Source organism: Schistocerca piceifrons, chromosome 6, assembly GCF_021461385.2.
Source record: "Schistocerca piceifrons isolate TAMUIC-IGC-003096 chromosome 6, iqSchPice1.1, whole genome shotgun sequence".
NCBI lineage: Eukaryota > Metazoa > Arthropoda > Insecta > Orthoptera > Acrididae > Schistocerca > Schistocerca piceifrons.
The window spans coordinates 33,619,015-33,633,208 of NC_060143.1; the positions used below are offsets into that span (position 1 = coordinate 33,619,015).

At 38.4% G+C, this 14,194-nt stretch overlaps 1 protein-coding gene across 6 annotated transcripts in view; it reads left to right on the forward strand.

The window, feature by feature from the left end:
- Positions 1–12,347, forward strand: part of LOC124802754 (vesicle transport through interaction with t-SNAREs homolog 1B) — an 18,569-nt gene extending 6,222 nt beyond the window's left edge. For 2 of the 6 annotated variants that reach the window (XM_047263743.1, XM_047263741.1), the window contains exon 3: positions 11,906–12,346. In XM_047263743.1, coding sequence (XP_047119699.1) covers positions 11,906–12,151 — 246 coding nt within the window. In that variant the 3' untranslated portion in view covers positions 12,152–12,346. Of the gene's footprint in view, positions 1–11,905 lie in introns of all 6 variants that reach the window. The other 4 variants (XM_047263746.1, XM_047263744.1, XM_047263742.1 and 1 more) reach the window with 3 other exon arrangements.
- Positions 12,348–14,194: the final 1,847 nt, after the last annotated feature.

The window sequence follows — 14,194 nt, forward strand, 5'->3', positions numbered from 1 at the left end:
GAAAAATCATAGCTGCAAACCACATTATATTAGAAAAAATCAACACTGCTACAGGCATGTGTAGGAAAAGATTATCTGTGAATTTTGAAATAAAATGCCTGAAAAGAAATGAATATACAACTCATGGTTTACATCTAAACAAATAAGGAAAGATTCGCATTTGTAATAGGCTTGCTTGTTTCATACACATGGCGAAAACTGAAAAACTAAGTATCTGTACAAGGAAAAAAGCATACACAAATGGACAATCTGATAGAAAGTGCCAGTCTCAAAGTGAAAGTGCCACCCACGAGAAAACAGACCATTATGGACCATTTTATGACAAAAAATAGGCCCAAAGAAAGTCATAACAACACATTTACTAGGTCAAATTTCAAGCCATCTAATCAAGGCAGTTGTTAATGGACAGATGGGTGAAAAAGGACAGAAAAAAGTGAAAATTGGGAAAATTTTGACAGAAGAAAGGCAGGAACCCACAAACGGTGAACCAACAAGCCACACAGTAAATGACATGGATCCCTGGAAAACATAAGGATTTTTTACCACTAAGTACACTAGCTCAAATAGTGAGGTAAGTGGTCAAACAAGAAATGATACCCTCCATGTCCCTAATTTTAAATTACTCCATCAAAATGTTCAGTCACTCCCAAATAATCTAAATGAAATAGAAATAATATTAAATGATCTAAATGATATTTATGTACTATGCTTTACAGAACACTGGCTCAAACAAGATATGTTAGAGCAAACATACCTTCCTCAGTTCAAACTTGCAAGCATGTTTTGTTGGAAAATATTGAGTCATGAGGGTACGTGTGTGTGTGTGTGTGTGTGTGTGTGTGTGTGTGTGTGTGTGTATAATGTTAAATAAAATATTGAATTCACTAGTGTAACCAAATACCATAAACTGTCCTGTGAAAAAGATATAGAACTAACAAGGCAAAATACAGGTATTATTTGTGTATACAGGTCATCAGATGGAGATAAAAAAGTGTTTTACATTAACATGGAGGAACTCTTGTAAGAAATTCACTCTCCCAAGAAAAATATAATTATATTTCTCAACATCCAATAAATTCAGAGATGACATTATAAATTTACTGCAATTGTTCAACATCAGTCCAACAGTAACGGAACCAACTCGAGAAACACCTACCTCTGCATCTATTATTGATCAATCTTGATAAATACGTGCAAATATGCCTATAACACACAAGTTGTAAACATGGGTTTTAGCGATCACTATGCTCAAATTCTTGCAATGAATGTTTCAGGACACCAAATTCCCAGTCGAATACAACACACTGTAAGGAATTTCAGTATAAAAAATGTGGAATATTTTTGTTCTCTCCAAGAGGGTGAAAGTTGGAAAGATGTATATGACTGTAATGAGACCAATGAGAAATATAAGTCTATGGCTACATTCAAACATTTTTTTGAAATAGCTTTTCCCAAGACAACAACTATGTTAAACTCTACTCAAAAAACAAACAAGTGGATTACAAAAGGGATAAGGATATCATGTCAAAATAAAAGGATATTGTATGAGTACTCCAAGCATAATACCAGCCCTGACTTTATTGCATATTTCAAAAGATACAAAAGAATACTAACATGAGTTATTTCAGAAGCAAAAAAACTAGAAAATAACAAAATATTGTGTGATTCCAAGAATAAAACTAAAGCAACCTGGCAAATTATAAGGAAAGAAATTGGTACCAGGCCAGTTGATCACAGTAATAAAGAGCTGATTATGAATAAAAATAAACTTACTGACCCCAGACATGTTGCTAGTGCTTTCAACAATTATTTCTCAAATGTAGCACAACAGTTAATAAATACACACCATGACAAACAGCCAACCAGTCACTCAGATCAAAAAATTCATTCAAACACATTCTTCTTGTATCCAGCAACACCTGAGGAACTGTCAAGAATCCTCACAGAATTACCTAATAAATAATCAGTGCGTGTTGATGAGATACCAGATGCTATTATCAAAGCTAGTGCCACATTTATTGTGGAAACACTAACAGACATAGTAAATTCATTGTTTGAGAATGGGGAAAAGAAGGGTGCAAAAAGTGATATTGCTAATTATAGACCAGTTTCAGTTTTGTCAGGCTTCAGCAAAATTATGGAAAAAATGCTCCTTAGAAGATTAACAGTTTTCTTAAATAAAGAGAGGCTGATAAGTGACTCCCAACATGGGTTCAGAGCTGGAAAATCGACTCAGTCAGCAATTTTTGCATTCTTAAATGAAGTATAAAAAGCAGTGGATCATAAACAAACAACGTGTATCTGGGATATTTCTGGATCTAAGTAAAGCCTTTGATGTAATTGATCATGGCATTCTCATGTGTAAATTAAGTAATTATGGAATTAGAGGCCAATCTGAAAAGTGGATCCAGTCGTACCTCAGTTATCGTCAGTAGATTACAGAAATAAAACACAAAAATAGTGAAACACAAAAAATTTCTTGTTTTTACAGTGATGAGCAGAGAATCAAGTATGGAGTCCCACAAGGCTCAGTTCTAGGACCTGTCCTATTTCTGCTGTATGTAAATGACTTGGCTAGTAAAATACATGATGGAACCACTGTACTATTCGCAGATGACACTAATATTCCAATTAAATCACAGAATGAGGAAAATTTGCAGGAGGCTGCAGTATCAGTTATGTGTACCTTAACACACTGGTTCAATGCCAATAGGTTCATCATAAATTCTGAAAAAATTGTGGCAGTTAACTTCCATACCACACAAAACCTGCATCCTGCAAGCCCTGTTTTCAGTATTGAAGGAAAAAATGTGTTGAAGGTCAGTCAAACAAAATTTCTAGGTGCACATGTTCAGGCAGATCTGAAGTGGGAGGTACACCTAAGCAATTTAAAAAAAGAGGCTGAATTCATTAGCATATGCTGTTAAGATCCTCACTCAAAATACAAGCTGCTCATCAGTGCTGGCAATGTATCATTGCCGTATAGAGTCACTACTTATGTATGGAATATTTTTTTGAGGGAATTCCACAAATACTACAAAAACATTTAAAATACAGAAAAAGAGGATTCCTGTAGACCCTTTTTTAAAACTCTGAAAATATTGCCACTGCCTTGCTTGTATATATATGAAATACCAATTTTCACAAAAGGGAGCATCTTAAAAAAGGAAAATCTCTTCAAACCCAACTAAGATATATACACATATGAAACTAGACAGAAGATGAACCTACACAGGAACACAATAAGTACAAACTTATGCAAAAGAGGAGTGTATCATTCTGGAGCTATGTTATATAACCATATGCCTTCTTACCTGAAATGCATACCAACATTAAATGCATTTAAAATAAAGTTAAAATAGTTCTTGCTTGACCACTGCTTTTATTCTTTGTCTGAGTTTATGGAACATTATAATAAGTAAACCTCATTTACCAAATTTCACTAATTGCCAGTTCATAATATAGTTTACATTGTGCTTGTCATGTCATCTCACTTAATAACTGCTATTATCACATGTAGAAGCAATGTAGTACACCAACCTACATTATTATGCATTTTTATGTTGTCAACAATGTAGTCAAAATGACTACTGTATTGTAAACTAACTAGGTTTACCACTGTTCTATATCAAATGTACAAACAATGTACAAAACTGATTCTTGGACCAATAAATAAACAAATATGAAAGGGGCAATAGTGGTCATCTTTGCATCTAAGTTGCTTGATGTCTGTGATTGTAGATATAAGAGTTGCTGATTCTGATTTACAAACGTGTGTGTGTGTGTGTGTGTGTGTGTGTGTGTGTGTGTGTGTGTGTGTGTGTAATGGACACTATTGAACATGGCAGCTGAGAACAATCTTTTAAAATAACTCAGATTCTCGACTCACAGTATCATCAATTCAGAATTGTATTATAGGAATAGTTGTCAAAGGACTTTCTCCTACCTGTGAATTGTCATAAAAAACAAAAAAAAACAGAAATTATTTGCCCTGTAATCCTTTTATTGGTGTAGCTGCCACAGCATTGAGAGCATGATTATAATGAATTCCAAATTATGACTCGTTGTGCTAACAGCTTTGATTATCGCCCTCTTTCCAAGCTAACATTGTATCACTGTGCATCCCCATCTTTTGTACAGATTGCCATTACATATCATTCTTTTCCATTATGTATGGGAAAAATTATTGGTCAGATTTGATGTATTGCAGTGTAATAAAGCAAATCAAAAACTGATTGTTTTTGTTGTTATATTTTGCCTAAGTAAGCTATATTTTTCTGAGTAACATTATTCTTTGCTATAGAGGGAGTTGCTTATGAGCATATTTAGTTCACCTTGATATTTAGCTTTTCTAATCATCTAGCACTAAATATAAGTGGTAAGTGATCAAAGATTTTAGCGGTAGCATTAATAATCCCACGTTTGAACTGAAGTCAAATTTAATAAAAAGTAATGAATGCCATCTTTTTTCTGTAGTATTGTAATTTTTGGAGTCATTTGTCCCTTCCAAACACTGATTTTTTACAACAGATTTCACAAGAGAAAGCATGAGCTGTTGTGCTTTCGTTAAGTATTTTAACTCTTTAAACAGTAGTTTACAAGATAATTGGGGAAGAGCACCATGTGTATTCCTGTGGTACACTTTTGTACAATGAAAACTTTCTTTTTCAAAGATGGGCAGAATGATTAGATGGGCAGAATGAGAACTATCTGCTGAACTAGCTGCAGTTGGTAGCAGTAAAACATCCTTTTATATTTTTAAACACCACTACTGCATAGTTTCGATTGTAGAGTCGAAACTATGCAGTAATGGCTAGTGCATCAGATAGTTATCATTCTGCCCATCTTTGAAAAAGAAAGTTTTCATTGTGCAAAAGTGTGCCACAGAAATACATGTGGAAGCAACAGCAACACAATTAAGATGATAAAGTCACCATTATGTTCTTCGCCATACATGCTAGTAGCACCTAGTTGGAAAAAAAAGTTTCCCCACTCCCGCCCCCCACCCCTCCACCCCCACCCCCACCCCCACCTCTCTCTCTCTCTTTCTCTCTTTCTCTCTTTGAGTGAGTGGGAGATATTAGCCAGAATTTTTGACATTATGATGACAGCTTTACAAATCTGGTTCCTTAATGGCTAAGTAACCACTGGCAGGATTGCAGTTCATCGCCCACCACTAAGACTTTGTGTTTGCTCTTTTGATTTTCAATGTCATATTTGTTTTAACTACTTTTGAGGCATTATTTAACAACCATTAATTTATTTAAACTAAGTACTTTTGGCACTGTCCTATACCATTGTTTTTAATCATCCTTCATTATGTAAATGATGGCCACTAACCAAGCACAACTTGTGCCATTGCTTGGCACTTACAGTTAGCTGTCCATTCATATTAGATCACTAAGACGATCACTATCGCAACCAGCACGCTGCACAGTGCAGTTATTGTTTACTTTTGTGTGCTGCCTCTTCACTGCAAGCCTATGCACACACAGGTTTTCTCCATGATTTGGTGAGAGTGACTGTCTAATAACGCCTGGTTAGGTGTTTCGTGCCCATAGATATGGAAAGTCGATTCTAGTAGTTATCTGTTTTAGAAGGAATTTTTATAAAAAATTATTTACCTTACCAGGCTTCTGGTTTTATATTTGACATTGTGATTAAGCTCCATTAGTGGTTACTTTTTGATAAGTGTGGTTTATTCTGTCTATGGCAAGTTCTTTTTATAAATTATTTAAGGTAATAGTTAACAAAGATTGAGGTAGATTTTTGGTTACCGCTTTATGTAATACATACATTATTGTTAATAACACAACTCTCACACACGTCCACTGTCTCTGGCCATCGAGGCTCAATTGCGAGCAATTACAAAAAAATGGTTCAAATGGCTCTGAGCACTATGGGACTTAACTACTGAGGTCATCAGTCCCCTAGAACTTAGAACGACTTAAACCTAACTAACCTAAGGACATCACACACATCCATGCCCGAGGCAGGATTCGAACCTGCGACCGTAGCGGTCACGCGGTTCCAAACTGACGCGCTTAGAACCGCACGGCCACATCGGCCAGCGAGCAATTAAACATGATGGGAGAAGCAATCTGGGTGGTGGGGTTGAGGAGGAGGCTGGGGTGTGGAGAGGGAGGGATAGCGAGGTAGGGGTGGGGGACGGTAAAGTGCTGCTCGTGGGAGCATGTAGGGATGTGGTGGGGAGAGGGAGCAGAAAAGGAGAAAACTAAGAGACTGTGGTTATTTTGTAGAATAGAAGGCTGTGTAGTGCTGGAGTGGGAACAGGGAAGGGTATAGGTGGGTGAAGGATGGTGACTAATGAAGGTTGAGACCAGGAAGGTTACAGGAACATGGGATGTATTGCAGGTAGAGCTCCCACTTGCGCTACTTAGAAAAGATGATGTTGATAGGAAGGATCCTTTGAAGCAGTCATTAAAGTGAAGAATGTTTTGTTGGGCAGCATGCTAAACAATTGGGTTGTTGCTTGTCATACCCAAGTAGAATGCAGCACAGTGATTGCAGCTTAGCTTGTAGATCACATGGTTGTTTTCATAGGTAGCCCTGTCTTTGATGGGATAGGTGATGCTTGTGATCAGACTGGAGTAGGTGGTGGTGGGAGGATGTGCAGGACAGGCTACACATCTAGATCTAATACTGCCTCCTACTTCTTCCCCCTCTCACCTGTATCACTGATTCAGTTTCTACAATGTGCTGAAATGTGACCAGTTTCTTCTGAAAACCAATACGGTAAATGTAGTTGCCCCTCATTCATCAGTTCCAGCCAATAACAATTAAAATAAAACTACTATTAATGAAGGACATCAGTCCCCAGCTCCCTACACCTACCACCAAATCAAACTTTGAATCAGTGTTTTTTTTTATATATAAACTAACATTAGGAACATGATTAAATAACAGTATATATAAGGCATGGTCCCACTAATAAATACTCCTCTCTGATGGAGGCCCCTTCCAGCAGTGCCTGGAATTTAGTATATTCAGCATCATGACACTGTGGTCACATACCCAGAAATGTTATATTGAAGGTGATGCTGGCCCCGGAAGCCTATGCTCAAAAATAAAAACTTATTTCATTAACAGTGATAATGTGAGTGAACAAAATTAGTCTTACTACAGTGTAACTCACACATGGAAACATCTGAAAATGCCATTTTCTGGTCTGTGTGTCTTGTAAATTGTTCACAGAAGCCTAGAATACCATTTACTCCCATGAAGAAAGTTGCCTTCAAATAATCTGGATTCACTGAGAAGATCACCAATAATGATGTGGTGATTTTATGACATTCATAGGCGTTGTGAGAACAGGAATTGACATGTTAAAACCTGTCACTCCACCGAGCGAGGTGGCGCAGTGGTTAGACACTGGACTCGCATTCGGGAGGACGACGGTTCAATCCCGCGTCCGGCCATCCTGATTTAGGTTTTCCGTGATTTCCCTAAATCACTCCAGGCAAATGCCGGGATGGTTCCTTTGAAAGGGCACGGCCGACTTCCTTCCCCGTCCTTCCCTAATCCAATGAGACTGATGACCTCGCTGTCTGGTCTCCTTCCCCAAACAACCCCCCCCTGTCACTCCTTTCATCACCATGTACACTTGAATGCCCTACGACATCAATGCCTCAGTGCTCTTGAACTGGGGAGTTTTCCAGATTGTGAGATATTTCGGACAGTGATATGCTACCATCTTCGGGCAGTACCAATGACCAAATATTTTCCTGTAACCACTGGCCTGTACATCTACTCTCTCCTGCAGTTGTGGGCACAATCCTTGGGCACTAACGCATTTGAAACACTACTCTGGCAGGGAAGCAAGTCTTGGTGGCGGGCATGATGCGAAATTATCTTCCCCACTTGCTGACACTGACATGTGCATTGCGTAAGCTCAAAGCTGACTTCTTTATGTAACTATCAAATGGTCTCCTCATTTATAAGCCCACAGTGTAGCCCAATCCAAGCCAATTTCTTTGAACCACATTCCTAAAATGTAAATAACTGTTTTAACCTTTGTTCCATTATAATGCATTCTTTGATTTTTGGAGACTCTGTCTTCAACAACAACTGACTTTGATGGTTATTGTTTATCCATGTGGTGCTTGCCCCGCATTCTTGTACACTGCAGACTATCTCGCATTTACACATTTTCTAATAGTAGAACAGACTGCAATAAACTCCCAGTCCTCTGTTGCTCCATTTCACAGAACCCACAAAAGTTTTGATATTGGGCGACAGGTGGACTTAAGACAAGATATTGTGTTTCCAGAGAATTCTTCGAATTTTAGGTGAAGTGTTTCTGACAAAAGGGACAAACAGTTGCACAATAGGTTTTTCTTCTTCCTCTCCTGGATCCTGTGTCATTGGCTCCTTTGCACATTTGATTTACAGCTCTTGTCAAAGTTTTTCCTGTCTGCAGTTGTTTAGCTCTGTTGGTAGGCTGTCTTTCCTGTAGATTTCACGGGTCCTCTGTGCAATTGTGCTTAGGGCACATTTACTTTGTGAGGGCAGATGACAGCTGGAGAACGTTAGTGTAAATCTGTGTTGGCTTTTGTTCAATGTTTTGTTTTAGTGTCATCTGGTCTTCACTTAATACGCCACCGTCTTGGTTGCAGTTTCAGAGGTAGCAAATGGTCTTGTAGGTAATCTCATCCACATGGATATATGAAAGGTGTATCGTGCATGTATTGGAAAAGCCTAGAAAGCTTGCATTGCACTAACTCAAGAAATTCCACGTCAAACATGTATTAAATGCATTGGCTTCTATTGATGGTGGTTGGGCAGACCATCGGTATTTCATCAGTCTGTTCGTAATAATTTATATGAAATGGCAAGTGGGTTAGCCTGATGATGAATTCAGAGTTGTCATTGATGGCCCAAAGTTCTTTCCAAAGATCCACTTAGAGGTTCTGTCAAAACAAATCCATGATAAATCTTGCCGTGAGCTCTATGTTGTGCTGAGTCAGTGGTTTTGTGGCAGCTAGAGAAAATGCACTAAATAGTTGTGCTGAATTTTTCCAGCAAAGAATTAATTGTGGCTTTAGTTTTGCAAGCCCATTCTTTGCTTTCCGTACATTATGCACAATGGAATGAAGTGGAATATCTTCTTTATGGACTTATGAAGTTGTGTAGAAGAGGCAGCTGCTCATGCATATTGATGTAAAATGCCTGGGCAGATGCCCAAAATTCATAAATGCTCGGGCATTTATGCATTTTAAAGATCAATTGATAATCAGTGCTTATAAAAAATTTTAAACTGATATTTTGAATTGGAATAGGTGTTTTGCAACACTGTTTCTGCAGTGGTTGGATAACCATTTTGAAAAAGCTGCTTGAGAGTTAGGGAAGAGTTATTAGGGGAAATAAATTGGACAATAAATAAAATTAAACTTTTTAATGACATAAATTCTTGGGGCAGTACATAATAAAAAAAACAAAAAACTTAAGTTTGAAAGTAATTCTTGAAATAAAGCATAATTTATATTAAGTAGGTAGCCTGTAGTTAGTACTTTTACTTATACTACTGCAAAAAAATTACAGGAAAAAATAATTTATCTGTAATGATTTTAATTAGGGATGAGTCATGTGCTGATTCCAATTCCACAAGTCCAAAAATTGCCAGTTCTGTAGGAATTGACTAGTATCAGAATCGAACGATTCTAGTGTCTTTGGGATCAATTCTTTGTTATTAAATATTTTCTATGTTGATGTTCTAATTTTATCATCATAGCAGGGCAGTTATACAAAAGTAGATAAAGGAGCAGAATAGAAAACTAGATCTGTCTCAAATGTCACTATATCTGACAATAAAACACACTCTTTTTTCACTGGAAACAATTTAACATTTAAGAATATATTTACTATCAAGAAACACATGCCAGTTGTTTAATACATTCAGGAATGATTTTGCTATCAATAACCATTCTTCAGTAATATTCAGAGAGTTTACAGAGATTATAAAGTGTGTTACATTACAAAGCGATGACTTAAGGACTACACAGCTGTGTGTGTGGGGGGGAGAGAACTGGTAAAAATAAAAAGAACAATATAAAAGCTGAGCAACGATCACTAACATGAGTCCTTTATTCGTACAGCAAGTAATAAAGCAATGAATGACATATGTGAGTTTAAATGTAAACATTTACTAACTCCTGATATTGGGAGTATCGTGCCATTCCTTGTTTTAATTGGTAAATTATACATTCTAACAGTAAAATTTTAAAAAGTATTTTTGTTGTAAATGCTCGGATTTTTGACGTTTAAAGCTGCTTTGGGCAAATACCCATTTATAAATGTCCTGCCTACTGGGCACTAGGCCAGCCCACATCAGTACCCATGAGTTCCATGAGTTATATATTTTCATAGTATTGTCATTGGAAGTATTCCAGACAAGTTAAGTGATCTTCCTCTTTGGTTGTTAAGCACTGTAGGAACAGTTTGTGTATTTTCTGCTCATATTCTTGTAGTGGTAACAGGACTGTTGGATTCTCTTTATCTGCTGGGAGGATGATTGTCTCGAAGGCATATAAGCACTTTCCTCTCCACCTTGGAAACTGTTTCGTGCAGTATTGCTTCTCCCATGTCATGTGGAAGAGTGAGGGCAATTATAAGTTTTCCTTCACTCGTTATGGCAGGCTTGCCTGTTCCACACAGCTCATGGTGAGTATCACCAGCACTGTATCCTTTCATATTGAGAAATATCTTACCAGATTTTACAGTGAGGCAGTTGTTTAATTACAGACTTAATTTTATACACTGGTATATGAAAGCAATCAAATTGTAGGTTAATGTCATTGACAAAGAGCATTCCTGACAGTCATTGCATTGGGTTATCTGGTATAATTGCTGTGGCAGTTAATCTTTACAGCAAGGTTCCGCTTAACATTTTGTAAGTGCTTAGTAACTTTGTCATGTGAGTCACATAATCTGCTCTTTTCTATCTCATCCTGTACCTCTCTATTACATCACTGCAACCAGTTTTGAACCTGACAATCACTGGGACTGTGTAGTGCTGTTGAAACCAAATTTTCATTAAATGACCCTCTGTTCCTGTAGTATTTTTACACATTCTCTTTATGGTCAAGAAGTGCTTTATAAGCCAGTCGAAGTGCCTTAGAGAGAGAGAGAGAGAGAGAGAGAGAGAGAGAGAGAGAGAGAGAGAGAGAGAGAGAGAGAGAGATATTGATTTATAGGAGAACAGATGTAACTACAGTTTTCATGACTAATGCATTCCGGCCCATATATCATAATTATACAAGAAAATACAGTTTCACTGCCAAATCTCTGTTGCAGAATTTGTTGATTGTCACAGTAACCTGTCTTTATCAAAATCTGAAGTTAATGTTATGGTAGCATGCTTGTCACTGATTATCATTGTGATTATTACACACTTGGTGGGGTAGCACAGTTATTAGCACCCTGGGCTCACATTCAGCAGGACGGCTGTTCAAAACCCCTCCGGCCATCCTGACTTAGGTTTTCCATGATTTCCCTAAATTGCTTAAGGCAAAGGCAGGGGTGGATCCTTCAAAAGGGCACAGCTGCTTTCCTTCTCTATCCCTCACTAAGCTGAGCCTGTGGTCCCTCTCTAATGGGCTCGTTGTTGATGAGACATTAAACACTAATCGCATTAATCTCCTCCTCCATGTTTATTACAACTTAATGCTGATGAACACTGAGAAGTGAGTGTTACAGTTGTTGTATTTGTGTATGTTGATTTCATTGCATGAGATGCAGAGCCTGGGAAATAAGGCTGGAAACTTGAGGCTTTAATTTGGCTTATGTTATAGAGAAGTTGTGGGATTTTTTTCAATTAGATTCTGAGATTGTATGTTTTTGAAACATGTTTTAATATCTGACTGACACTGTACTTATATTTATGCAGGCAATTGCAGCTGAAACTGAGACACTAGGAGGAGAAGTGATCGCTGAGCTGGGGGAGCAGAGGGAGAGTTTGTTGAGAAGTAAGAGGAGGCTGGCAGAAACAGATGATGAACTGACACGGTCTAGATCATTAATGCACAAAATAGCATGTCATGCTATAAAAAATAAGGCAATTCTTATCATACTGATTGTGCTTGAAGTTGCCATTCTTTCTAGTATTGTATATATGAAATGGTTTAGGAAGTAGTTCCTGATCATTTGGTCTCTGCCACCAAGAATGTGAATGCAGTTTTGTATAAGATTTTGATATGAATAATAATGAATTTTTTTCCATTTTCATGCAGTTGTCATGTATTGTATTTGTATAAATAAGTGAAACCCATAAGTTTCACTACTTTTATTTTTAATAAGCTCAGTGAAGCAATGGAACTGTGAGATATTGAAGTAAAAATTATTTATTTAAAAGTACCCTCTCTCTTCATATACATTATTGTTCCAGACCTATTTTGTATGGTGAATTGCGTTAGGTAAAATATCGATTTTGTATGTACATATTACTAACTTTTTCCCTTGACTGCTGCTGAGTGGCATCTCCATGAACTATTGTGCTTGTATATTAATTCTGCTGTTCAATATATGTGTATGGAAAGTAGAATTGATAATCACACTCTTATTATGGATAACTGCAAACAAGCTTATTGCATTCAGAAAATGAAATTAAATATTAAGTAACCAGAATCAGACAAGACCAGGAACGACTCAAGAAACTGTAGAACTGGCTGACTGAACAAGGCCATTGGCAGTGAAAAATCTGAGTGTAACAGGTAACAGCTGCGAAATAGACAACAAAGATGGCACGCGAGAATTACAAATCCAGTATAGTGAATCCTATGATTAAGACAACAATATGTAGTGATAGTGATAACATGAGCATAGTGGAATCACAACTGAAGAGTGACCTGCTGCACTGCTAGGTTTACATGGTGATCATTGGCGCTGATAGGCCGCCGAGACGAGTGTGGCCCTAGAGCCAGCACTTTTGGTGGCAACACCAGTGGCCACATGTGTAGCAGTTCTATCTTGTGGCTGTCATTGCGGGCCATGTCTTCCAGCTGCCTTCAAACTCACTGGACTGGGATACCAGACCACTCCCCCCAAAATGGGCACATATGGCTGGAAGTGCAGTGGATGATTCTTTGGAAAACAATGGTGGCATGGCTGGTGGGATGAACCTGTGGCATCTGGCAATGCACTGGGCATGGTGGCATGGATGAGGATGGTGAAGAGGCCAAAGCTGCAGCAAGACCTCTACCTCCATGTCCACACCCATGGGAACCACTGCTGATGCTCTGGAGTGAGAGTTATAACTGTGTGGGTGTAGGATCAGCATAGGTGGCTATTCCTGGTCTGATTGAACCACTAAGAGTGGTCTGCAGGGCTATGGTTGCACAGACAGGAGGTACTGTATGTGCTCAGAAACATTGTGAGTGCTGCTGCTGTGGTGGTGGTGCTCACTGGTTTTAATGTATGGTGTTTAAATGTCTGCACCATACACTGTGATTTTCCATTGGAGGATGGGTGGAATGGCAAACTAGACAGGTGTTTGATGCTGTGTGAGATCCAGAATTGTTCAAACGTAATGATTTGGGTAAGCCCTTTGATGGCTAGAATCTAGAAGAGTGCATTAAGTACGAGTAATCGGAGTAAGTGACCATGACAGTGAGCCACATAGAGTCCAAAAAGGGGCCAACAAAATCCAAATGAATGTGGTCCTATGGACAGTAGGGGAATGGAACAGATGGCAAAAACCTGGGGTGGAGCAGCCTGCTGTAAGGCGCACCATGGTCTCCACACCTTAATTCAGTCCTGTTGGCATGTTGCCTCATGAGGGCTTTCATCTGTGACATATTCCAGTGCACACAGTAGAGGAGTCGCAAAACTAGAGGGTGCAGGGTAGGCAGGATGAAGGTACAGAGTTTCTGCCTCTGCACTGAGTGGCAGACATTGGTGGCAACTGAACAGACTGTAGGGAAGGTAAACCCAGGTCCGGAATTCTGCATTGCCATTATTTGAAAAGTAACAGGGCCAGCCAAGGAACACTTAGTGAACGACACGCTGTAAGATAGGAGTGCAGCTATTTGAGTAGCTGTAATGGGAAACCGATCTAAGGTGTGCCGCTGTTCCATGACAATGTGGAAACACGAGATTTCCTGTTGGTCAAAGTCCCCACAGGTAGACAAGAGAGAGTATCCAGATTTGCATGGTGTGCCTTGGGCTCGTATTTAATGGT